We start from the raw sequence: 23,433 nt of genomic DNA on the forward strand, positions 1-23,433 counted from the left end.
CTGTTCTGGGTCAAATTCACCAGAGAGTAAGCTGAGGTGATAAACCTTTATGCTGAGAGAGAACTAGGAAGTGTTTTGAGGGTTGCTAACTCACAGATGCTACTTCTCTGCCTCCTTGAAATGTGAGACACTGCATTGATAAGTTATGCCTGTTGCTATGGCTGTATAACATACCACCTGGAAACTCAGTGGCTTACACAATGGCAATCATTTTATTCTTTCTCTTCCTTTCCTTGTCTTCCTTTTCTTTCCCTCTGTCTCCCTTCTCCTTCTTCTCTGGTTGGCCAGGGATTCAGAATGGGCATAATGGGGACATTTCTGGCTTGGAACATTATAATCTGTCCCACAAGTCCTCAGAGAAAGGTCTCTATTTTGTTGAGATACTCCAATTCTATTTCAACCCTACCGTGACCTGGTTTTCACAATTAAAAAAAAATGTAAACACTACTTTATCTGTAGAGGAAAGACGGTGTTTAGTTCTGAGTGGTGTGTGTCTTCTTAATATGTATTACTATTTTGCAAATAATATTTTCTTAATCTCTTTCTAGTTCTTACCATGAAAGGATCAACAGAAGTGAAGGCAAATGATTTTCATTCACCCTGTCGACATTTTAACTTCACTGCAGCTCCTACATTTGATCCCTTGGAAGAATATAACATTACTTGTAATCTAAAAACCCACACGAGAAGGTTAGCAATCATGGAGGAAAATCCACCCAAGGAAAAGTCTAGGAACTATACTTGTAGGACTATGGAAATCCTGAACAATTGTACATACATTTCTCTGTACCTAGAAATGGATGTCAAAAGTAAGTACTTAAGGAAGTTAGAGGGAAAAGAGAATTGGATACAAAATCAAATAAAGGTTAACTAACACATTAACTTCATTAAAAGTTAAATAGTTGAAGACTTTGTTGATGAATATGACTAGAAAGAAGCTAGTCCTTTTACCTGTTTATATTTTTTCTTTCAAAATTTGCTTTTCCTGAGTACAGCTAGACCTGTACTGAGAAACAGAGAAGGCATCTGTGGGTTGTGATTTGAGGGGCACTAGCAAGACCTCAGAGTAAACTTTGGACATGCCTATTAGCTGTACTTGAAGTAACACTATGACACCTTCATAGTGTCACAGAGTATTAAAGGGTGAAATTTATTTATTTATTTTTGGTGAAATTTATTTTTAAATGCAAATATCCATGTACCTTGGGATGGGCTATTAAAATCTTACTTTGGATAGACTTATGTCTTCTAGAGTTGAGAACCAGGACTAAATAAAGATTTTTGATGTAAAGCCATAGAGATAGGCAGTGTGCAGATGAGGCATTTTGGGTCACTGGATAGCTCTGAGGCAAAGGGAGTAGCCCAAAAGATAAACATCACACATATCTTATTAGCTTATTAGCTTCCTAGGCACCCTATTCGCAATTACCACAATTGATCCTTTCCACTAAGCAGTATGCCCCACTTTACCTATAAAATCTATTTTTGAAGAGTATTTTATGATATAACCATTTAATAAGTGCCTACTGTATGGCAAGCAATATGCTAGCATTAGGGACACAAAAGTAGATGAATGTCAAACAATTCAGGAAGTGTGTCCAGTGTAACAGAAGCTATGGTAGAGTAAGTTGCTGAGCTTTTTGATACTCCAGACATATGGAAGCCTTTCGTATTGCCTTAGAGTGCTTTTTTAAAAGCTTTAATTTTTTAGAAGTAATTCTTTTATTTTTAAAAATATTTTATTTAAATTCAATTTGCCAACGTATAGTGCCCTCCTATAGAGGTAATTATTTTAAAAATATTATATATATTTTCAAGCAAATAAACTATGTAATATGTATGCATTTTTAAAGTAAAATATAAGGCTTCAAAGGAATTTCTTTTGTGAGTTAGTCTGCAGGGCCGTACAGCATCTGCAATTAGGGGTTATTTCAAGGTGTGTGTATGTGTGTAAGATACGGGGAGGATCTGAGATGATCTGAACAGAGGTCAATTCTCTTGGGTTTAGGAGTGAGGTTAGAAGGTAGGGTTTGGAAGGACTGCATAGAGATGGTGACAATGATGGAATGTGAAAGATAAAGAGGTTTAGATTACAAATATTAAAAATCATATTTATTTCCATGTATCCATCAAATTGCTTTTTTGTTTTCTAAAACATGAAGTAAAAATAAGCATTTCTATAATTATGATTTCAAGAGAATTTTCTGTGTTAATGAAAAAATCCATAAATGCTAGTCAAAGTGAAATAGTAGTTAACATAATTCAGAAAGATACAGTCTAAACATATAGTCTTGTATTCTGGAAAAAGTATATCTATTTGCCACATGTAGAAGATATAACATTTATGTGTATTTTACTCTGCTGTGCAGAGACTAATTTGATCTCCCTTAAAAGCCCTATCCCCCAGCAGGTGAAAGTAAATTTAGTCCAATTTGGTAAATTTACTCTGAAACAATAATTTAAATTCTCTCTTCAGATTTTTTTTTTCAGATTCCTGTCTGTTCCCCCTTGCTTCTCTCCAAGATGACTGCTGGGATGGGGGATAGGTAGGCAGCATGGGATGTGGGAGAGACACTCTTCTGCATTTGCATCAGGGCTTTGGTGGCTGTACAGGCTGGCCTGGCCCCAGTTGCACACATTCTGCTATTGCTAGATAAAGTTGGTGAATGTGTCATTCTTTTTTCATAGATTGATCAGTGCTCAACAACTCTTTGAGCATTGGCCCACTGTGGCTCTTGCTGGCACTGTAAGGCTTCTATTCCAATTAACTGCTGAGCAAGGAATGCAAATTTGCAGCTGAATAGCATGGGATGATTTGGGGGACACTGAGAGATGCCATCCCAGTCAACGTTTACCCTTTTAGCATTTAGCCTCTTTTCTGAATAAATGTTGGATGGCTATATAATGTACATCTGCTCATGGGGGTAGGTCCTGTGAAAGGGGTACCCAAATAGTGAACCCCACAAGGACAATCATCCAAGGGGATAAACAAGTTATATATCCTGCTAACTTTGAGCAAGTGTTGTGTTTTGTGTTCAAGAAAGAGGGTATATAGGGTGGCTTGGGAAGACAGTAGGCAGTTATATCTTGGACATGGCGAGGTCACCTTTCATTATGTCACTGATTCCTAGGTCCACTGGCCAGTGTATCTTTATGAGACCAAAGGAGATGGTGCTAAGCTATTGTTGGATGGGGACTATCCTTCCCGTGTGCCTCACTGTCATTTGAATGAACAAGTTTTTACTTAGGGTAACGGCATGTTTAATTAATGTGTGCACCTGCTCTGATCATTGCAGAGAGTCCATGCAGACGGGGGGTTCTGATTATTCATCTGCCTTGGCTTCTCATATGCTCAGTCCAACCTTTTCTCTGTATTTTTCTTTCCTCTACATCTTTCTTACACTCACTATATCTTTGTCGATTTGAGGGCCATAATTACAAATGGCCTTGACTTTGGGACTCAGCTTGTTGTAGTCTTAGCTTTGAGATAGTAACCCCAAGGAAACTATCACCAACATAAATAATCTGTAACTGAAATTAATCCCACAATTTCGGAATTAGAGGGATCCCTGGAAGCTCTCTGGTCAAATTTCTTCACTTAATACAATCATTTGACATATCAGAGAAGAAATAAAGATAGCAAATGACCCTATAACAGAGATGATCATATATTCAGTGTTTCAGTTAAGGCCAGAATATGTAGTAGAACACAACTACTCCACCATAAGGCCTCTCTCTGTTGCATCATTTTATTGTATTTTTTGTGTGTGTGCACGTGTGTTTTTATTGTATTTTAATAGTACTTTTTTTCTTTGTAGATTTCACTTGTTCCATGAAGATGACTTGGTATGTTTTAGTTCTAGTCGTTATTATATTTTTTCTCATCCTCACTATCCATAAAATACTTGAAAGCCACAGAAGAATGTGGAAATGGCAGAGTAAGTATTGAGGGATAAATCCATTGTTTGGGACAATCCATTTAGGGTCTTACTTATAGATTTACATTTTTTTAAGGTTCAATTTATCACTTATTGAGCACCTACTATAAGTGGCAGTTCTAGGTAACCCAAGGAATATAAGCATAAGTAAGACACAGTATTGGCACTCAAGGAGCTTTGTGCGTCTTTCTCTACTTAGACAAGCAAATAGGGAGGCTGAGCAGACGCTTAATGAACGTGAAGACAGAAGACAGGTAGAAGAATAAGGAGTGGTGATAAAGAATTTCAGAGTTGGAGATCTTAAACAGAGTGGTTCTAGGTGATGAGGGTGAATGGGAATGAATCTTTAATAAGTATAAGGGTGTCAGTAGAGTTTTGGTTGGGCAGAGGTATAATGTGTCATTGGAATCAGGCAATAGGGATGATACTAAAATTTTTAACTAGCATGACACAGGCATCCACCTATCAGGATGGACACTGACTGTAAACTACTCAGGTCACCCTAGTGGTCTGTACCCACACACATATACCAACCCTTCTCGTGTGTACCTATGCATGTACTGACACTACTAGTAAGTACCCATGCATATACTGCCTGAATATCAGGCCTGAGGGATGGGGGAGAGGGAGAGAAAGAGAGAGAATCCTAAGCAGGCTCCATACCCAGCACAGAGCCCCACATGGGGCTCGATCTCACGACCCCGAAATCATGACCTGAGCCCAAATCAAGAGTCAGATGTGTAATTGACTGAGCCACCTAGGTGCCCCTGTTGCAGATATTTCTGAGAGCAGTTTCAAATCATTGTCCTTGATACCTTAGTGCATAGTTTTGAGTTTCTTGATCTATTTTGCCACATAACTGCATATCAGGAAAGAGAGAGAAGCCAGATAGAGAAAATGTCTGGAAAGGAACCAATAGTGAGGAGTGAACATCCCTATAAACATCCACCCAAATGACGGGCTTAGCGGCTTTTGAAGGCTTGCCTCACAAATCCAAGTGTATGAAGTAATGAAACATGTCTCGCCATTTAGGGCATTAAAATCATTAAATATTAAATATGCATTAAATATTCTGTAAATATCTATGTATATATAATAATGTAAATAATATAATATTCTGTACATAAGACCTGGTGCTTTTCATTAGAGGCAATGGCATGATGGCACTGGCGGTCGTGGAGAAACCACTTGTTTTAGAAAGAACCTGTGTTTGCTCATGGAAAACCACTTAATGAGGAAAGCCCTTAATGTCTTGTTACTCCTGGCTCTATTGTAAATGGCCCATTTTCCTCAGTAACCTTTTGAATCAACATGGGGAATGTATATTAAGAATGTGCTTGTTTTTCATTTAAATATTTAATTTCTTTTCTTGGACTAGATCATAAATACAAACCTACATCTGCTCTCTTACGAGGACAAGATTCTGAGAAACTGCGAACACTGCACGTGCAGGTTATTTCAGGTGAGTTTTGTGGCCCGCAGCAGAGCATGGCTTTGAAAATCCCAGCGCTTCACCATTTTACTATAGACCCATGATCGAATGATCTGAGCTCCTTTAAATTAGCCTTGTATCTGGAAGAAAGGAGCTGCGGGCAAATGAAATCTAGTTTAATATGTCTCATTATCAGGGGACAGTTATGATCAAAACTAGCTCCTTAAATAATGGAAAGTTTGCCTAATTGGCAAGAAGAAATTCATGTGAGTGGGCAGAGGAGAGAAAGCAATAAGGAAGAAGCCTCAGATTTATTTTTAAATGAGACAAGATACCATTATTCCTCAGAATTGCAAGAGGTAATTGCAGAGTGGGCATGGCTTTTGCTGGAGCTTTCACTTAGCAAAGGGTGTCATTGTGTAAAGAGAACTTCTAATAGCCCCAATTAAAAAGTCCCCTGTCCTCTCCCGAGAAAGAGGAATGGAAGGGGGAACCCTAATTAGAGCAGTGAAGGGAGCTGTTAGCACAGACGCTGTGGTTCGATCTCCTAATTGCGAAGCCTCCTTCGGAATTCAAGCTGTCACATCCTATTAAAAAGGGAGAGAGGGAGAATGTGACGCGAGCAAAGTCCTCTTCATCAGGGAGACATCATATCCTCAGCTCTTTGAAAAACCGCAGCATGATGAGTGATAATTTCTCCAGCTCCTTGTGTACAGCCGGTGAGCGAGCAGTCGTCTTCACACTTTGAGAAGTCAGATAAGGAGGCTTCAGGTTGGGTGTATGAACGGTTTCCAAAAATGAAAGGAAAGTGAACAAAGCCCAGTCCCCCACCCCCCACGCCCCACAGCTGCATCTGCAGCCACATGCACATCTGCACAGCATTTCACTGGAAACTCTGCTCCAGAGGCTTTTCTCACCTATTTAAATTAGCAGCGACTCAGCAACCCTGAGCTGGAGGAAAAATCAGATGGAATGTACCTAGAGAACTCAATTAAAAAAAAAAAAAATCAGGCTTTCTGTTCTCGGCATTAGCAGTAAGTATTCGCCTGTGGCTGATAATAGGCAGTAGCTAAGTAGTCATTTGATACCAGCTAAATGTGGGGACCATTGATGGAAGTGTTGTGTGCTCAATGACAGTTCTGTTTGATTAATGAAATGAAAATCAGCAGGTTGTTTCAAATGCCCAAATTCACCTTTATAGGGGAAAAAAAAATGCCATTCCTCTTGTTCTCCCCTCTGTGGCTGGACCCAGGCCTTGACATTCACGCACCGTTATAACCTTGTTCTGTTGAGCTTTTTCCGTGGCCTCAGGAATCCTGGTCCTGCCTCTTTTTTGAATCATAATTTTGAGCACTGCAGCTTCGTCTGAGAAAAAGGCAATAGTCCCCCTGTCAATTCACATCATCAGGGGGATCACAAATTTAAAGTACTAGCTAACCACAAGGCTAACCTCACAAGTTGTTTTTATGAGCCTTTGATTTTAATTCAGCAGAGGAAACGGTCTTGGCCATCCGCTCCCTTTAACAGCTCTCACTAAAAATCCTCGAGCTTTATCACCAGGTATATAATATTAATGTTTCGAGCAAGCCAAGAGGGGAAAGACTTTAAAAAAAAAAATCAAGAGTCCTTTTGAGGCTTAGCATCTTAAGGGGGGGTGGGGCAGGAAGAAGCAGATTCTTTCTTGTTATTTATAATCCTTTAACCTGAATGCCATTTTTCCCCCTCCTATTATAAGTTGCTCTTTCTGAGAGAGAAACGGGAAGGAAATAATGTCTCCCTCGAGTGCCGTTTTTAAGGCCTCTCTTTGTAATGATGGATTACAGGCAGCAGTGAGAATGGAAGGAAAAAACGTGCCAGCCTGGTTTTCTGGCGAAGCAGTAACGCGAGTGCAAAAAAACCAGTTCAAAGGGAGTTGACTACTGTCACATCCAGTGGAGCAGCTTGCTGCTGTCTCAGGCTGTATGTTCCAGAATGTCTCTCCAGTTGTTCATGTATTACAAAGGAAGTGTTGTCACTCAGAGATAGATGGGCTCACACCCTCGAAAGACGGGAGAGAAATAAAGGGAGATGACCTTGACCTTGGCGCTGCGCGGTGCCTGGCGCCGCCCGGAGCCCAGTGACCACTGGCAGAAGACGTGCGTCTCCTGGCTGCAGAAAGCCGTGTCCCAAAGAATCAAATCCCAAGCTTTTATATGCCTCTGATGTTCTGAGAAGCGTGATGGCTTCTGTTGCCTGCCTTGGCATTTATCTACATTTTATTCAGCCGAGTGTTACCTTCACACAGGTGCTGACTCTCTTTTTTCAGCTTTGGATCCTTGTCTCCAGCATAATATCTGGCACTGTAGTTAGTGTGTGCACCAGAAAAGCTTATTAAGTCACATAAAGCCTAACAGGAAAGGAGTATAGAGTGAAAAAGAGCAGATGAGCAAGGAATGAATCTTGGGGTTTGAGAAAGGTGAAAAGAGAGAGTGATCAGAAGAGACATAATTCAACTTCATCAAAGAATATGTAACTTGGGGCATCTGTGTGGCTCAGTGGTTGAGCATCTGCCTTCGGCTCAGGTCGTGATCCTGGGGTCCTGGGATCGAGTCCCGCATGGGGTTCCCCGTGAGGAGCCTGCTTCTCCCTCTGCCTATGTCTCTGCCTCTCTCTGTGTCTCTCATGAATAAATAAAATCTTAAAAAAGAAAAGACTATGTAACCCTATAGAATTGCCAAGGATATTAAAGAATCACGGAATATATCAACTGTCTAGAAGAAGAGATTTTGAGAACTATGCAAAAGTAAATTTGAAATATATCCCTAGAAACAGTGTTTAAAGGTTGATCACATTGGGAGACCAGAGTCAAGAGCAGGAGCAGGGGACTAGGACCCCAATAACTGGATACAAACAATAGCAATCAACTTGGCTGGCTTGGCAGAAAGGAAACGTGTTGGAATACCAGCAGGTAACCCATAGAAACAACGGGAATGTTAGGCATTCAGAGATTGAAGATGAACAGGAGCTAAGGGAGGACAGGCAGCCAAAAGTACAATGAAAGTCATGATGGGAATGGTCCTGTGAGAATGCCTCTCTGTTGGTATCACCACCACTAGACATTCCCTCGGAGCTTCCAGACCTATCCTTTGATCATTCAGCTTTGCATCACTGTCCAGGATTGTAAGCCCTGACTGAGTGCAGGCCATGGATTGGTACTCTGGGTGCCAGGAAGCAGGGAGAAGGACTATCTGCCCCTCTGGCTTCCTGCATCTTTGAGAGCACCCCAGAGATGTCCCCATTCTTGGATTGCCAATAACTAAGTTTCTACTACACCAGGTTTCTAGGATTAGAGCCTCCACAGACTTGCTGCATGGGTTGGTGAAGGGGCTCACTTCATCTCTCCACTCTATGTCCACTGAAAATGGTGAAATCTTTAAAACTTGAAATTCTTCACCTTCAACTATTCAACCAAAATCTGTTGGACACTAAGGGCCAGGCATTACGCTAAGCACTGATGATACAGTGGCACAGCCCAGCACGGTCTCCGCTTTCACAGAGCTGATGTCAAGGTTAAGGAGATTCTATGCCCCCCACCCCCACCCCTCCACCTACCCTGTGGCCTTAGGAGAAGGGAAATCTGGTTAAACTATAAACATTCACTAAGCAACTTTCATAGACCACATTTTATTTCACAAGAATCTTACTTTTTTCCTGATGAGAAAAACTGGAACTAAGAGAGCTTTAGTAACTGACCCACAGCCAGTTCCTGGCACAGTCAGGGTTCAAACTCAGTTTTGTCCAGCGGGCTTTTCGGCACAGCACTTACCGGCTTTGGTGCACTGGGGAGTTTACCCCTGCTGGTTCAAGTCACAGATCAAAACTCACCTTGTTCTTTTACATTTAACATTGGAAACTGAGATGAAACATTTTTCCCTATGCTGTATAAGGTTGTGGGAGCTTGTGTGTGACAGTGTGAGTCACCCTCAAAGTAACACTTCAGCTTTAGTGAAATGTTTTTTGCAGTTAATGTGGGTGGGTTCTTAGGGACCATGAAGCAAACAAAATGGAATTTTACTGTGAAAGAGAATTACTAAATGCCAAAAGTAAGTGGATGACCCTATAATTTGTATTACCCCAAAATATAACTAATGGCAACGTAAAATCATAATTTGCAACATGTTTACGGCCAGCATAATAAAGACTAAATCCGTTTCGATTTCCAGCAGAGGAGAAGATAAATTACCCATGCCAGATGTCCAACAACCAAGCAAAATAACATGGAAATTTAATTTTTACTTGCTTAACTATAATATTTATGACTCTTAGAGTACAGATTTGGGTTCATAAAACAGTAAAGGTTGAAGCCATCTGCTTGATAACAGAGCAGACTGCGGAGAGTGACTCTTTATGCTGAAAGAATTTCTTAAGTGTGGAGAATCTACAGGCCAAATAGAATGATTTATTCTGTTCATTCATTGGATGCCTTTATGTGATGGCCTTTTGTGCAAGGTCTGGAAGACCTGATGATAAAACATATACAGACCAACCTCTTCTCCATCTTTGCGCAGATTCTCCTCGCCAGGACCATCCTGCCTCCCTTGCCCCTCCTTGCAGATCTCCCTTCCTCTTACCCTGCCTTTGTCTAGCTCATGCCAGCCCTCACTTCTGATCTCAGCTCCACAAACACTTCCTCAAAGAAATTATACTGGGCCTCCGAGTCTAGGTCAGTTCCCCTTCTTACCCTCATAACACCACACATCTCTCCCTGTGCCGGCTGTCACTACTGTTATTTTATTTGTGTTATTTTAAAAGAGACTTTTATTTATTTATTCATGAGAGATACAGAGAGAGAGAGGCAGAGACATAGGCAAAGGGAGGCAGGCCCCTGTAGGAAGCCTGATGTGGGACTCGATCCCAGGACCCTGGGACCCAGGACCCTAGGGTTCACGCCTTGAGCCAAAGGCAGATGCTCAACCACTGAGCCACCCAGGCATCCGTATATTTGTGTTATTTGATTGATATGGTTCCCATGAGCCACCTAGCTCCTTGAGATCAGGAACTCTACCTAATAATATTCATCACTGCATCCCCAGCTCATAGCATAGTGCATATGGGGGCACAGAGTAGGTACCAATAAATATGTGTGAGATAAATACAGTTCTACATTGACTATGTGGAAAGTACAGCTGCTGTGGTGTCTTACGAAGACCCTTCAAAAACTCTTCCCCCCTAAATTATAACTGAGATCAGAAGTGAGGGCTGGCATGAGCTAGACGAAGGCACTTTATCAGCTTCATTCCTTGAAGTGCCAAGGATATCCACAGTGTGAATGAACTAGGAGTTGAGACAATAGCTCAGAATATTGGCAGCTGTCTGTTCTCTTTAGTCGTTAATTCTAGGTAATTTTGCAATCATGTACTTTCCCATCCTCATTTGATTTTCACACTGGCCAGATTTGGAACAGCTGAGTGGTTTTAGGATCACTGTTAACAGATGGAGCTTTGAATGTAGTAGAAAGTTGGCTCCTTGAATAATGGAAGTCTATTTCAAGCTGCCATAATTGGTTCTATTAGCCCTAAAAAGCAAGTAGCTATCTTGGGCTTGCACAAAAGTGCCCAGGTTTTTATGTGCTAAAAAGGTCAGAATGATGCATAGCAACGCTGAAGTTTTGGGTTCCTGGGGCAGTAAGAAGAAATAAGACTGGAAGGTTTTTTTGGAGCCAGATTAGAGAACTGATTAAGAATCACCAAACCATCTGAAAATGTCCACATCCATCTTGACTACGGTCATCTGGGAGGGTTAATGTGAATTCCTTCTTTTCTGGGGAAGCTCTTAAAAGGAAAGCCGGTACTTTGTGGGTACCAGGGTAGACATTATTGCCATTGGCACCACAGAGTCATAGCTGAATCTCCCAAAGTACGAGGAGAGGAAGGAAGCGCTAAGGTCCCCATTTCCAAGGTCAGCCATCCTGCTGAGCACCTATGCGGTCCCACCCAATTCCAAAAATACCCCTCGAGTGGGCTTAAAACGATGCTTGAAAAAATACTCTGTTTTACAGTTGGTAGTGCTTTCTATTTTTCAAAGTACATCAAAATACACCTTAATTACCTCAATTACCCTTACCTTTAGTTTCTTCCATGTAGCTTCAAGGCAGCCACACTAGCTTTGCTGACGTCACAAGGAAGTTCAGGTGTTGTATCCACTGCTGAACCTTTAAAGAGAACCTGTGGGGAGAGGCCAGCGGGGACTGCCTCACTGCTCCACCCACCAGGCAACACGAGTGCCTCATGTAGGTGACTACTTGGTCCAGGGCCTTCCTTCAGGCTTGTAGGCTCAGCCTTCTGCAATAGCGGCCTACCAAAAAAGATCCATTGTGTGATCCAGCCCACAAAACAGGTTAATAAGAGCAGAAGGCCAATGCATTAATTCACAATGAGCAACACAATCGAGAGAAAATATGGACCAAAACACTTCAGACAGCTAACACGTGTGTCCTCTCTCCGTAGACAAAACCACGTGGGAAGTCAAATCACGGCTAAGGCTTGTTTGGTAGGTCTTAAAAGTAGATTCCTTTGCCAACACAGCTTGACAGGCCTTCTCCCCAACTTTAGGGGTAGCCTGACTGGCTCACTTAACATAGCACTTTTAACACATAATAGGCTTTAACTTTGTTTGGAGTGATTTCTGAAGACGACTTTGCATGTTTCTGTGTAATCATGAGTTGATTTTACAGGCCAGCTCTCAGAGGACAATCTTATTTTCTTATCCCCAAATTCCTAGGTGGCACCTCAGAGTTGACTTCTTGTACTGCTTGGACCCCCACACTTTTATTAAGAAAAATGAAACTCAAAGAAGTTAGGTGTCATTCTTTCAGTCATTCAACATATTTTTTTTTTTACCTGTTATGGGTCATGCCCCAAGGTTGGTTTTGGGGAAAATGGGTTGCATAAAATACAGTCTTTGTACACAAGGAGGCAGGCAAATAAGCAGTTGCAACAAAATCGGATAAATTCACTATCAGGAAATAGAAGTCACAAGATTATAGTCTGGATCCCTAGCTCTGTCTACTACTCCTTGTTTTGTTGGTTGTTATTTTATTTCGACTTTCCAATTTCATACCCAAGTAGAGCTGAACAAGTAGTTTTGTAAATACAAATATAAAAAATTGATGGATCGATGGGGCAAAACTCTCTAAGCAGCCAAGAGATTCCCAGCTAGGACGAGGAGGTTTTAGATGTACCATCACCATGGGGGATGCGCCTTGTCTTTGACATGAAAATCATCAAGAAGCAAAGTGAAGAAAAGACCTTGCAAGTTTCCAGTACTCAGTGGGAATCAAAAATTACTTTGGAAGGGTGTATTAAGGTTAGATACCAGATGTTATAGACATAAAGCACTTTTGAAAAGTGACAGAGATCTAAAAAAAAAAGAAGAAGAAGAAGAAAGGAAATATCAGAGGGCCATCTGGACATTGTCATGGCCAATGTGACAGGGGCTTATTCAAGAATATAAGGCATGGAATTTTAATTCAAGTTTCTACTGCTGGAAATTCATTTTGTGTACTAGATTCAGGCAGGTCAAAACTTATACTAAGGTTCTTTTTAATTTTTAAGGCTCTTCCAAGGTTCCTGAAAAAAAAAAGTCAAAGAAGTATTTGGTTCAGACCTTTGACAAATTCATGAATAGACTTCTGTGAAGATTTAAAATATTCCTGACAGCTTCTGCTGCCTTAATTAGTCCTGGTGAATTAATATTATTTGAAAGAAATTCTATTTCCCAGTGTAGAATCAGAATAATATCCCACTCATCTTAGCTATTCTGAAGAAGGCCTACCTTTTTGCCTTTTTATCAATTTTTCAGAAATTTTTCTATTAGCATATAAGTTACATTTCCTTGGATATGAGGAGAAACAGAATATAATGCACTACTAGAAAATTATTTTGGACTAGCCACATTTTGACAGATAATAGCTTTATATAGTAAATTATGGTTACACCATATTATCCAACATCAGCAAACCAAATAACTCACAAATGATGAACAGTTTGGCTTTCCAACCAAAAGAGCTCTGCTAATTTTCTTTGATAATTATTTAATGTCATGAATAGGTTCTTTTGATATTTTATCCATAGAAAGAACTGCCTCCAAATCTCAAATTCTGTATATAAGATACTTTGTCAAAGATTACCTAAGCAATTATCTGCATTCTGAAGCCTTAATGTGTATCAGAATCAACTTGGATGTCTGTAAAATTTCAGGCCCTTGGACCATTTTGAAGAGAGATTATAATTCAGTAGATTTGGGACAGGGTTCTAGAACCTGCATTCTAAACTCAACTTCTTGTGGTTTGCAGGCCAAGGGTCCGTTGATCACTTTATTTGTTTTCTATTGTTGTGTGAAAAATTACCACAAATTTGAAGCCTTAAAATAACACTCTTTTGTTATTTCAGTTTCTGTGGGTCAGAAATCTGGCCATAGTTTTGCTGGATCTTGGGGTCTGACAAGGCTAAAATAAAGATGAGAGCTGGCCTCTATTCTCATCTGGAGGCTCTACTTTTATTTTATTTTATTTTATTTTATTTTATTTTATTTTATTTTATTTTATTTTATTTTATATTTTATTTTATTTATTCATGAGAGAGGCAGAGACATAGGCAGAGGGAGAAGCAGGATCCCCATGGGGTGCCAGATGTGGGATTTGATCCCAGGACCCCAGGATCATGACCTGAGCTGAAGGCAGATGCTCAGCCGCTGAGCCACTCAGGGGTCCCCTGGAGGCTCTACTTCTAATCTCATTTAGATTGTTGGCAGGATGCATTTCTTTGAGGTTCTATACTAAGGGCCCTGGCTTCTTACCACCTGTCTGCCTGAAGTACCTCAGCATCCAGAGGCCACCTGCAGACTCCCACTAACTGACCTTTCCATAGACAGTTCACAGCATGGCAGTTTGCTTCCTGGAGCCCCACAAGAGATCCTCTCCAATTTCAGGTTAGGCCCAGTCTCTTTTGTAAGGGCTTTTACCCCATGAGGTCAGGCACACCCAGAATAATCTCCCTTTTCAGTAACTCAACATCAACTGATTTGGAGTGTTAAATACACCTGCAAAAATCTCATCTTTGCCATATAATGTAACCAAATCACAAGAGGGAAATCCCATTCATGGTCCTGCACACACTCTAGGGAAAGGAATTAGAAGAGGCATTGTGCCAGGGGATGGGAATCTCAGGAGCTGTCTTAGAGTTCTGCCTACAACACTCACCCGTGGAGAAGGTGAGATTTAGAAAGACAAAAATCACAGATTCCTAGGAACTTTCAGTGTGAGACAAATAGGGCTTATAGAATTATCCCCATAGATGTGGTTGTCCTTATAGACAATAAGGTAAAAATAAAGGATGCTAAGGTAATCAAATGCGATGGGTCTGTGAGGAAGAGAGCAAGGAGATGAGAGCTTGGTGTCCACATAAAAACTGGTCTCATTTTCTCACCTTTGTCCCAGCCAGTCAGGAAAGCTTTGTCAATCACTTTTTAGAAGGCTAAATATTGTGTAAGAAGAAATTCTGGCTTTGGTGGTTATTTTAGCATTTTCATAGGAATGGAAGGGTCCTCAATGTCTGTTGAAATGGCCCCTAAAAGGCATCATTCCTGCCCCTTAAAGAGTAGTTGCTACTTTTTAACATCTCTAATTAACATTGATAATTTTCTGGAAAATTTTACAAAACCTGATACCAGAGGAGATAGAAAATCTAGACAAAACCATTATCATAGAAGAAATAGAAAATTTGTCAGTTACCCCTCAGAAAGTAACAGAGCAGTTCATGGGGGAATTTTTACCAATCACCAAAGAATAGATTTTCTTTCTTTTTTTTTTTTTTAAGATTTTATTTATTTATTTACTCATGATAGACACAGAGAGAGAGAGAGAGAGAGAGAGGCAGAGACACAGGCAGAGGGAGGAGCAGGCTCCATGCCAGGAGCCGGACACAGGACTCGATCCCGGGACTTGAGGATCGTGTCCTGGGCCAAAGGCAGGCGCCAAACCGCTGGGCCACCCAGGGATCCCCGAGAATAGATATTTTCAATGTATTTATTATTGGCCATAGAAAAGAAGGCTGCTTCCAAATTCTATTGTAAAGTAAACATTAATAATATTTTAAACTAAGAAAGATTGTGCCTAAAATGAAATCATTGAGCAATATTGCTTATGTATATAGATGCAAAAACCCTAAACAAATATTATCAAAAGAACCCAGTAGTAGCACAGTTTAAAAAATATATGTATCTGGGCAGCCCGGGTGGCTCAGTGGTTTAGCACCGCCTTCAGCCCAGGGCCTGATCCTGGAGACCTGGGATCGAGTCCCACGTCAGGCTCCCTGCAGAGAGCCTGCTTCTGCCTCTGCCTGTGTCTCTGCCTCTCTCTCTCTCTCTCTCTCTCTCTCTCATAAATAAGTAAATAAAATGTTTAAAAATATATATATATGTATCTATACATACATATATCCACTCCTACTTATTCCAAGACTATAGGAACAGTTTGCCATTAGGAGATATCTACTAACATCACTCATTAATAGATCTAAGGGAAAATTTGTTTGGTTATCTTTCTACATCCTAAAAATGCATTTGACAAACTCTAATGTCCATCCTTCATAAAACTCCCAACCAATAAAAATAAGATAAACAGGTACTTCCTTAACATGATAAAATATATCTATCTCAAACAAAAACCCAGAATTATATTTACTAGGGAAACACTAAAAGCATGTCTATAAAGCCAGCAATTTTCAAGACTGTCCACTGTTGCCACTTTACCTACCATCATCCTGGAAGTACTGGTCAACATAATTAGGTAAGAGACAGAAATCGGAAAGGTAAAATGATCACTTTATGTACTGGAAAATTTAAGAGAATTCTCTAGAAAAATTTAAAAGTAAAATTCAATAAGGGGCAAGGTATGAAATTAATACAAAAAATCAATACCATTCATATATTTAAACAACTAGTTAAAAGATATGCTGCATTTAAAACAACCATAAAAAGATAAAATAACTAGGAATAAAATTAATATAAAGAAATGAGTAAGAGCTTTCTGAAGAAACCCAGAAAAATGCTCCTGAGAGACATAAAAATGACTTGAAGAACAACAAAAAGGTATATCATGTTCTTGAATAAAAAGATGAATATGTAAAGTTGCCAGTTCTTCCTAAATCATAAACAAGGTCATTTTAGCATCCTGATGAAAAATAAGCTGTCAGTAATAGCCAGATAAAAATTGACAGAGAAGACTAAAGAAGAGAAGGATCTGTTCCACCATGGTACAGGCACATAAGTAGATAAATATATTTAATGAGGGGCACCTGGGTGGCTCAGTCAGTTAACTGTCCAACACTTGGCTTTGGCTCAGGTTGTGATCTGAGGGTTGTGAGGCTGAGCCCTGTGTCCAGCTCCCCTGCTCAGCATGGAGTCTGCTTAAGATTCTCTCTCCCTCTTCCCTTCCTGCTTCTGCTCTCTCAAATAAATAAATAAATCTTTAAAAAATATATATCTAATGAAATATGAGAAAGTTTAAGACTTGAGTAAATGATGAGAGTCGCATATCTAATTGGTAGGAAAGAGAAGGATTACTGAATGAATGGTATTGGGACAACTGAATAACCACCAAAAACATTTCCTTTTTTTTTTTTTTAAGATTTTATTTATTTATGGCAGAGAGGGAGAGAGAGAGGCAGAGACACAGGCAGAGGGAGAAGCAGGCTCCATGCAGGGAGCCTGATGTGGGACTCGATCCTGGGACTCTGGGACCACGCTCTGGGCCAAAGGCAGGTGCTAAACCGCTGAGCCACCCAGGGTTCCCTGGAAAAAAATTTTCTTACTCCAGAGTTCACACTAGTATGAGGGTAAATTTCAAATGGATCAATAATTTTAATGTAAACATGAAACCATAAAAGTAATAGAAACAATGGTAGAATTAATTTATAATCACAAAGTAGGGCTTTCTATCCATGACACAAAATTCAGTTAAAAGACTGATAAATATGACTATGTGAAAAAGAATGTACATAGCAAAACCCATTAGGAAAAAATTATTTGCAGTTCGTCACATATGATAAGCAAACTTTCCTGGTAAAAAAGGAAGTTCTAATAATTGATAGAGAGAAGATCATAACCCAATAGACAAATGGATAAGGATATAAATGGACTGTTTACAGAAAAGAAACTACAAATGGCTCTTAAATATATGAAAGGTTGTTCAGTCTCATTAACAATAAATTCTTTCAAAAGAAACTTTTCTTTTGATGTCTACTATGTGCCAAATAATATTGGCCTTCTGGGAGTAGGACACACAGCAATGAGCCAAATAAAGATCTCTGTTTTGTTGAGCTTACATTCAGGTGGCAATGAAAATTAAAGTTACATGGAAATGCCATTTTCATCTACCAGATTGGTAAAAATCCAGAAGTTAGATATATTCTGTAGCAAGGGGCAATAGGCGTTCTGCATTCCCATACTTGGCTAAGGTAAACCGAGAGGCTAAAATGAGTAACAACTTCTATGATATGTAATTTCAAAGTTACAAATATACAAGCCCTTTGAGCCAGCAATTCTATTTCTAGGAATTTTTCCCATGGATTGCTTATATATGACAGAAATGACAAAAGTACAATGTTTATTGCTAGTGTGTTTGCAGTATGAGACTGGACACAATCTAATAGGATGTGTTTGAAGACAGGATGACATCCATACTATGGAGTACCAGGAAATTGTAAAAAAGAATGAGGAAGCATTTATGGAAAGATCTTAGCCATACCGTTAAATATACATATATATGTATAGTATGCTACCAGCTGTGTAAATAAAGACAAAAATAACATATATGTACATATGAAAGTGTAAATCTATCTACCTATTATCTATATATCTATCCCTCCATATCTAAAAGCCTTGGTTGCCTGTGGCAAAGAAAGGAAAGAAGGAAGAGAATTATCTGGTGTGGTAGAAAGTGATTGTCTATAGCAAATGGAGTAAGAGGGAGACATTTTGCTGAATATTCCTTTATAGTTTGTAAAATTTTAATCATGTTTATGTGTCCCTTATTCAGAAAATTAAATCCCCAAAATAAGTCTTTCTTATTAAATGTTTTTCTAATTAAAAGTAAATAATTCCAAAAAAAATTTTTTTTAAAGTATATAATTCCAAGAGATGGTTTGACAGTATTTCTATTTTGGTAACCTATTCCAGTGTTTAATCACCTTCATGAATAAGAAACATGATATTCTTTTTTTATGCATATGGAAATTTCTTTAAAATTTAAAAGCGTTTTTGATAAGCATCATATTCTTGATTACACTTAAGTCTTTTTGATTTGTCTTCTTCAGAAGCAGCTACTCAAACTTCTCTTTAAATTATAGGTCACCTCATTTCCATTCATGTCCATGGCTTTGTATAAAAAGTAGAGACATCTGTGAAGCAAAAACCACATGTATTATGTAAAACTCTAGTTTCAGTATAAAAACTAGAAAAGCAAGGCCCTAGATCCCAGTGGAATGAAAGAGATACCATATGCCATGGGCCTGAAATTTCATCTCCTACCTTGAAGTCAGCTGCAGATAATATTAGAAGGATTTGATGCCACATAGTCTTTGAAAAGGAGGACAGACTAGAATTCATCTGATTTGTAACTTGGTTTCTTGGTAAAATTGTCCCTGAAATCAAAGATGTTGTTAATAAAAATTCTTAGGGACCTATTTTAACGAAATGCAGAGATGGAAATGTTTGCAGTCAATTTCCATACTAAAGTTCTATTCTTTCTACTTGGCATTGTATGGAAAAAATGGTTTTCTCTGCTTTGCTCCTCCTTTAACAGTGCTTCGGGGCTTGTACTCAGGAAGTGGGGAGAGAGGAGAAATGAAAAAAACAGAGTTAAGAGAAATGGGTAAAAGGTATCACAGTTGTAGGCAGGAAATTCAGTGAGTGAGGGAAACTGCCAGTATCCTTGCCAGATGGAGGGCATGATTCTCTTAGTACGTTGGAAAATGTTGGATCTGTTTTTGCATTTGCTATTAACTAAACACAGACTGGAACAGCTCTCTTTCTTAAAAACTAGAGACCAAGCAAAGGCTGCCCTTGAATCAGGTCAAGAAAGTGCTTCCTCCAATACCAGAACTAGAAGTTACTTCCACGGTGCATCCGCAAGATCAATATACACGGTGAGTGATGATTTGGCCTTCTTAATGATTTGCCTTTATCCAATTAAAAACATAAAAAAACATGAAAAGACCTGAGGAGGTACAGTTTACCCCAGCCTCCCAACCTTCTTTTCTATCTGCGTGTAGGATACAAAAAGTGATGAACTTGCAAAAGCAGTTTATATGAATTAGATGACATGAAATAAAATCACTATTTCTTCCAAGGTCTAGGAAGTACGAATAAACTAATCTTTGTCTGTTAAACAGCATCTGCCCCTGAAATGTCAGCTCATCCCTTGGCTGTTTCCGGGGTTGAGTTATAGATGATTCTAGCAGGCCAATCGTTGTTTCAGTCAGAACATGAGAGAAGAGAGAATGCAAATTTATAAGCCGAGCTACCCACTGACCCTCAATTACTGAAATTAAAAAAACTTTCCTCGACATAACATCTGATGACCTAATTAACATGCACCGATTTTCAGGTGCTGGAATCCAGACTGTGGTCAGAAGTGTCTTAGAAATTGTTTTTCATTCATTCAACAAATATTTATTAAGTAGCTATTATGTTAAGGCACTATTGATAGCTATTGTAGAGGCTATAAAAATTATAAGGAAGAGGGGCGACACTAGCATTTACTAGTATCCTTCTCTTGTGCTTGGTAGCGATAGGCTACATCGTTTACTCTTTTTTATTTTTTTCAGTTTCAGGCGTAGACTTTAGTAATTCAAAACTTATGTACAACACCTGGTGCTCATCACAACTGCCCTCCTTAATCCCCATCACCTATTTCAACCATCCACCCCCACCCCTCCACCAACCTCACCTCTGGCAACCATGTTAAGAGTCTGTTTCTTGGTTCTCCCTTTTCTTCCCCCCCTATATTTGTTTGTTCTGTTTCTTAAATTCCACATGAGTAAAATCATATGGTATTTGTCTTTCTCTGACTTATTTCACTTAGCATAATACTCTCTAATTCCATCCACATCATTGCAAATGGCACGATTTCATTCTTTTTTAAAAAAAATTTTTTTTTCTTTTTAAATTTATTTATTCATGATAGTCACACGGAGAGAGAGAGAGAGGCAGAGACACAGGCAGAGGGAGAAGCAGGCTCCAAGCACCGGGAGCCCGATGTGGGATTCGATCCTGGGTCTCCAGGATCGCGCCCTGGGCCAAAGGCAGGCACCAAACCGCTGCGCCACCCAGGGATCCCGATTTCATTCTTTTTTATGAAGTGGTATACCTATATCTCCCTATTTACTCTTCATGATACTTGAGTAGTTACCAGTCAAGATTCTAGCAGGAAACTAATAGTATACTCAAATTGGATCATTTGAGGTGAATTTAATAAAGGGTCTATTAACTCAGGATGTGGGAAAATCCAAAAGGAGAGCACAGCACTGAAAACTAGTAGTAGTGGGGCACTGCCACTGTCCCTAAGACTAAAGTGGCAAGGAACCCAGAGAGACAGAGGCACACACACACACAAACACACACACACACACACACTCTCTCTCTGATGGACTACGTGGGGAGGGCTACTGATAGGAACTGTGATTTTTAGTCAAGTGACACAACAGCCTGTGATTGCCCTGAAGAGAGAGAATACTTCAATTTGGCTGTCCTGTTCTCTTTCCCCCATGTGATAGTACTTCCCATTGGTCAAACCCAACCAAAGCCAGAAGACACTGAAGCTGGACTGAAGCAGTTCATATAGATTGGCCTCCCAGGGTACCAAACAGGGTGGCAAAAAATGGAATGCAGATCTAGAGAAGCAACCAAAGGGATCGAGTGTAGGTGGCTCAATATGTCAAACTGGAAACTAAGGGCTAAGGAGATACTTGTGTTCAGGCTTAGAGAGAAGCAGGTCTTAGTGGAATCAGAGTCTGCTATTGGTTCAGAAATCGTTAGGTAGACTAATGTAATCATACAGTTGTTTTAATGAAATAGGATGTTTGATACCTCTCATTCCAGTCCTTATTCTGGGATGATTAGCCTTGCCTATGAGGAGATTCTCTTTGTTCATTCACCTAATGCTTTTTGAGAACTACTGTATTTCCAGAGTTCTGCTATTCATTGGCAAAATAACATGCAGTCAGTGGGGAAATCAGATTGAGGAATCCCAATTCCAACAGAATGCCAATAATGTGATAGAAGTATCACAGGGAACTCACAGAGCACAACGGAGAGACCCCTCATTCTGAGGAAATCCTGCCTAGCATTTAGTAGATGTCCAATAAGTATATGTTGAATGCATGATTAAGTTCCAACTTTTATGTCTCTTTAAAAGAACTTGTGTGTAGGGGGCCCCTGGGTGGCTCAGCGGTTTGGTGTCTGCCTTTGGCCCAAGGTGTGATCCTGGAGTCCTGGGATCAAGTCCCACATTGGGCTCCCTGCATGGGGCCTGCTCTCTCTCTGCCTGTCTCTGCCTCTCTCTCTGTGTCTCTCATGAATAAAAAAATAAAATCTTAAAAAAAAAAAAAAAGAAACTTGTGTGAACACTTACACTTTCATTCTATAGAAGAGGAAAATAACCCAAACATACTGTGGTGACAAAAGCTCAAGGAGACCCTAGGTTTCCTGGGTCCTAGGCTGAGGAGTTGTTACCACTAACCACACTGTCTTCCTAGGCTTATTATGGAGGTTCCATTGCCTAACACAGGATTGGAAAGAGATGTTAATTAGTGATATTGGGAAGGTTTTTGGTATTCTTATAAGACACAGTTTTAATAAATGGCTTAAAAATTATTATCCACTAATCTTTTCATCTTTGTGTAAATAATATTTGTCTTTTTTCCCTTTCAATCTTCAGAATATCCTTATGAATTCCTCTGGACCGTTTGGACTGAATCCTTTTGAAGAATACTCATAATTTTACTTTGGGAATGAGTTAACTAGTGAATATATGGGTTCAGCTGAGAATTCACAATAGAAAACAGTAGGAATGCTGACTGGTTGATGAAAACTGGCTCAAGAGCATTCATTTGCCCCACGAGATCAAAGAAATGAGTTTTTTTTCCAGGAAGGCATCATGAGTCATGGAAAACAAGCTGATGAAACCCATGGAAACAACAAGGGAATGCTCACTGTCCTTGCATATCTGTCATCCTACAGCTTACAATGGACCCAAGATTTAGATTTTGAAAGGAACCAAAACCAGGATCAAGGAAGAAAATCTTTTCTCTCATTAGCCCACATTGCAGATTCTCATGTGATAGGTTTTCTTATATAAATGGATTCTATTTGGTAAATTACTTAACAGTGCCTGGGTTGTTTGTTTATACATTTGTTTGGATTTATAAATTTTGCCTCCTTTCAGCACTGAGGATGTTTTAAAAAAAACAAAGATATCAAAATAAAATGAATTTAAATGAAATACTAAGTGAAACTTGAATATTTAAATCTAATAGCAAAATGTTTCCTCTGATTCTTTTTGGTGTCATATTTTTCATAGCTGTTACTGATGTCAAGAAAAATGATAGTTATTAATTACAATAAAAGCACATATAGACAAAAGGGCATCTCTTAACATTGAAAAATAGAAAAATATCTTTCCAGAGTTAGGGTAGAATTTAATCAGTTGGCATCGATATATGGTTACAATTGCTTCTCTGAGCAGATTTCTAGAGTTTAACTTCAGGGTCAGATTTAATGTTAAGCGACCTAACAGGCATGGATGATTCAGCACACAGAGGTTTTCCCTTGTACTCTTTTCTTTCTTTCTTTTTGCTAGACCACAAACTGAGATTCTAATCATAACATTTAGGGGTTGAAGATTTGGCAAATGGAATTCTAGTAGCCTCACTTTTTATTGTCTCTGTAAACTTGATTAATAGGTGAGTCAGGCTCAGGTCTGGCATTATTCAGCAGGAGTTTAGGGGTATCACACTCCATGAAGGA

The 23,433-nt window shown here is 39.4% G+C and overlaps 1 protein-coding gene across 1 annotated transcript in view; it reads left to right on the forward strand.

Annotated features, from left to right (window-relative positions):
- Positions 1–22,909, forward strand: part of TMEM156 (transmembrane protein 156) — a 46,107-nt gene extending 23,198 nt beyond the window's left edge. The window contains exons 3-7 of the mRNA XM_077879506.1: positions 549–809; positions 3,819–3,938; positions 5,317–5,400; positions 19,451–19,553; positions 22,346–22,909. Coding sequence (XP_077735632.1) covers positions 549–809; positions 3,819–3,938; positions 5,317–5,400; positions 19,451–19,553; positions 22,346–22,358 — 581 coding nt within the window. The 3' untranslated portion in view covers positions 22,359–22,909. The remainder of the gene's footprint in view (positions 1–548; positions 810–3,818; positions 3,939–5,316; positions 5,401–19,450; positions 19,554–22,345) is intronic.
- Positions 22,910–23,433: the final 524 nt, after the last annotated feature.

Source organism: Canis aureus, chromosome 2 (assembly GCF_053574225.1).
Source record: "Canis aureus isolate CA01 chromosome 2, VMU_Caureus_v.1.0, whole genome shotgun sequence".
Classification (NCBI taxonomy): domain Eukaryota; kingdom Metazoa; phylum Chordata; class Mammalia; order Carnivora; family Canidae; genus Canis; species Canis aureus.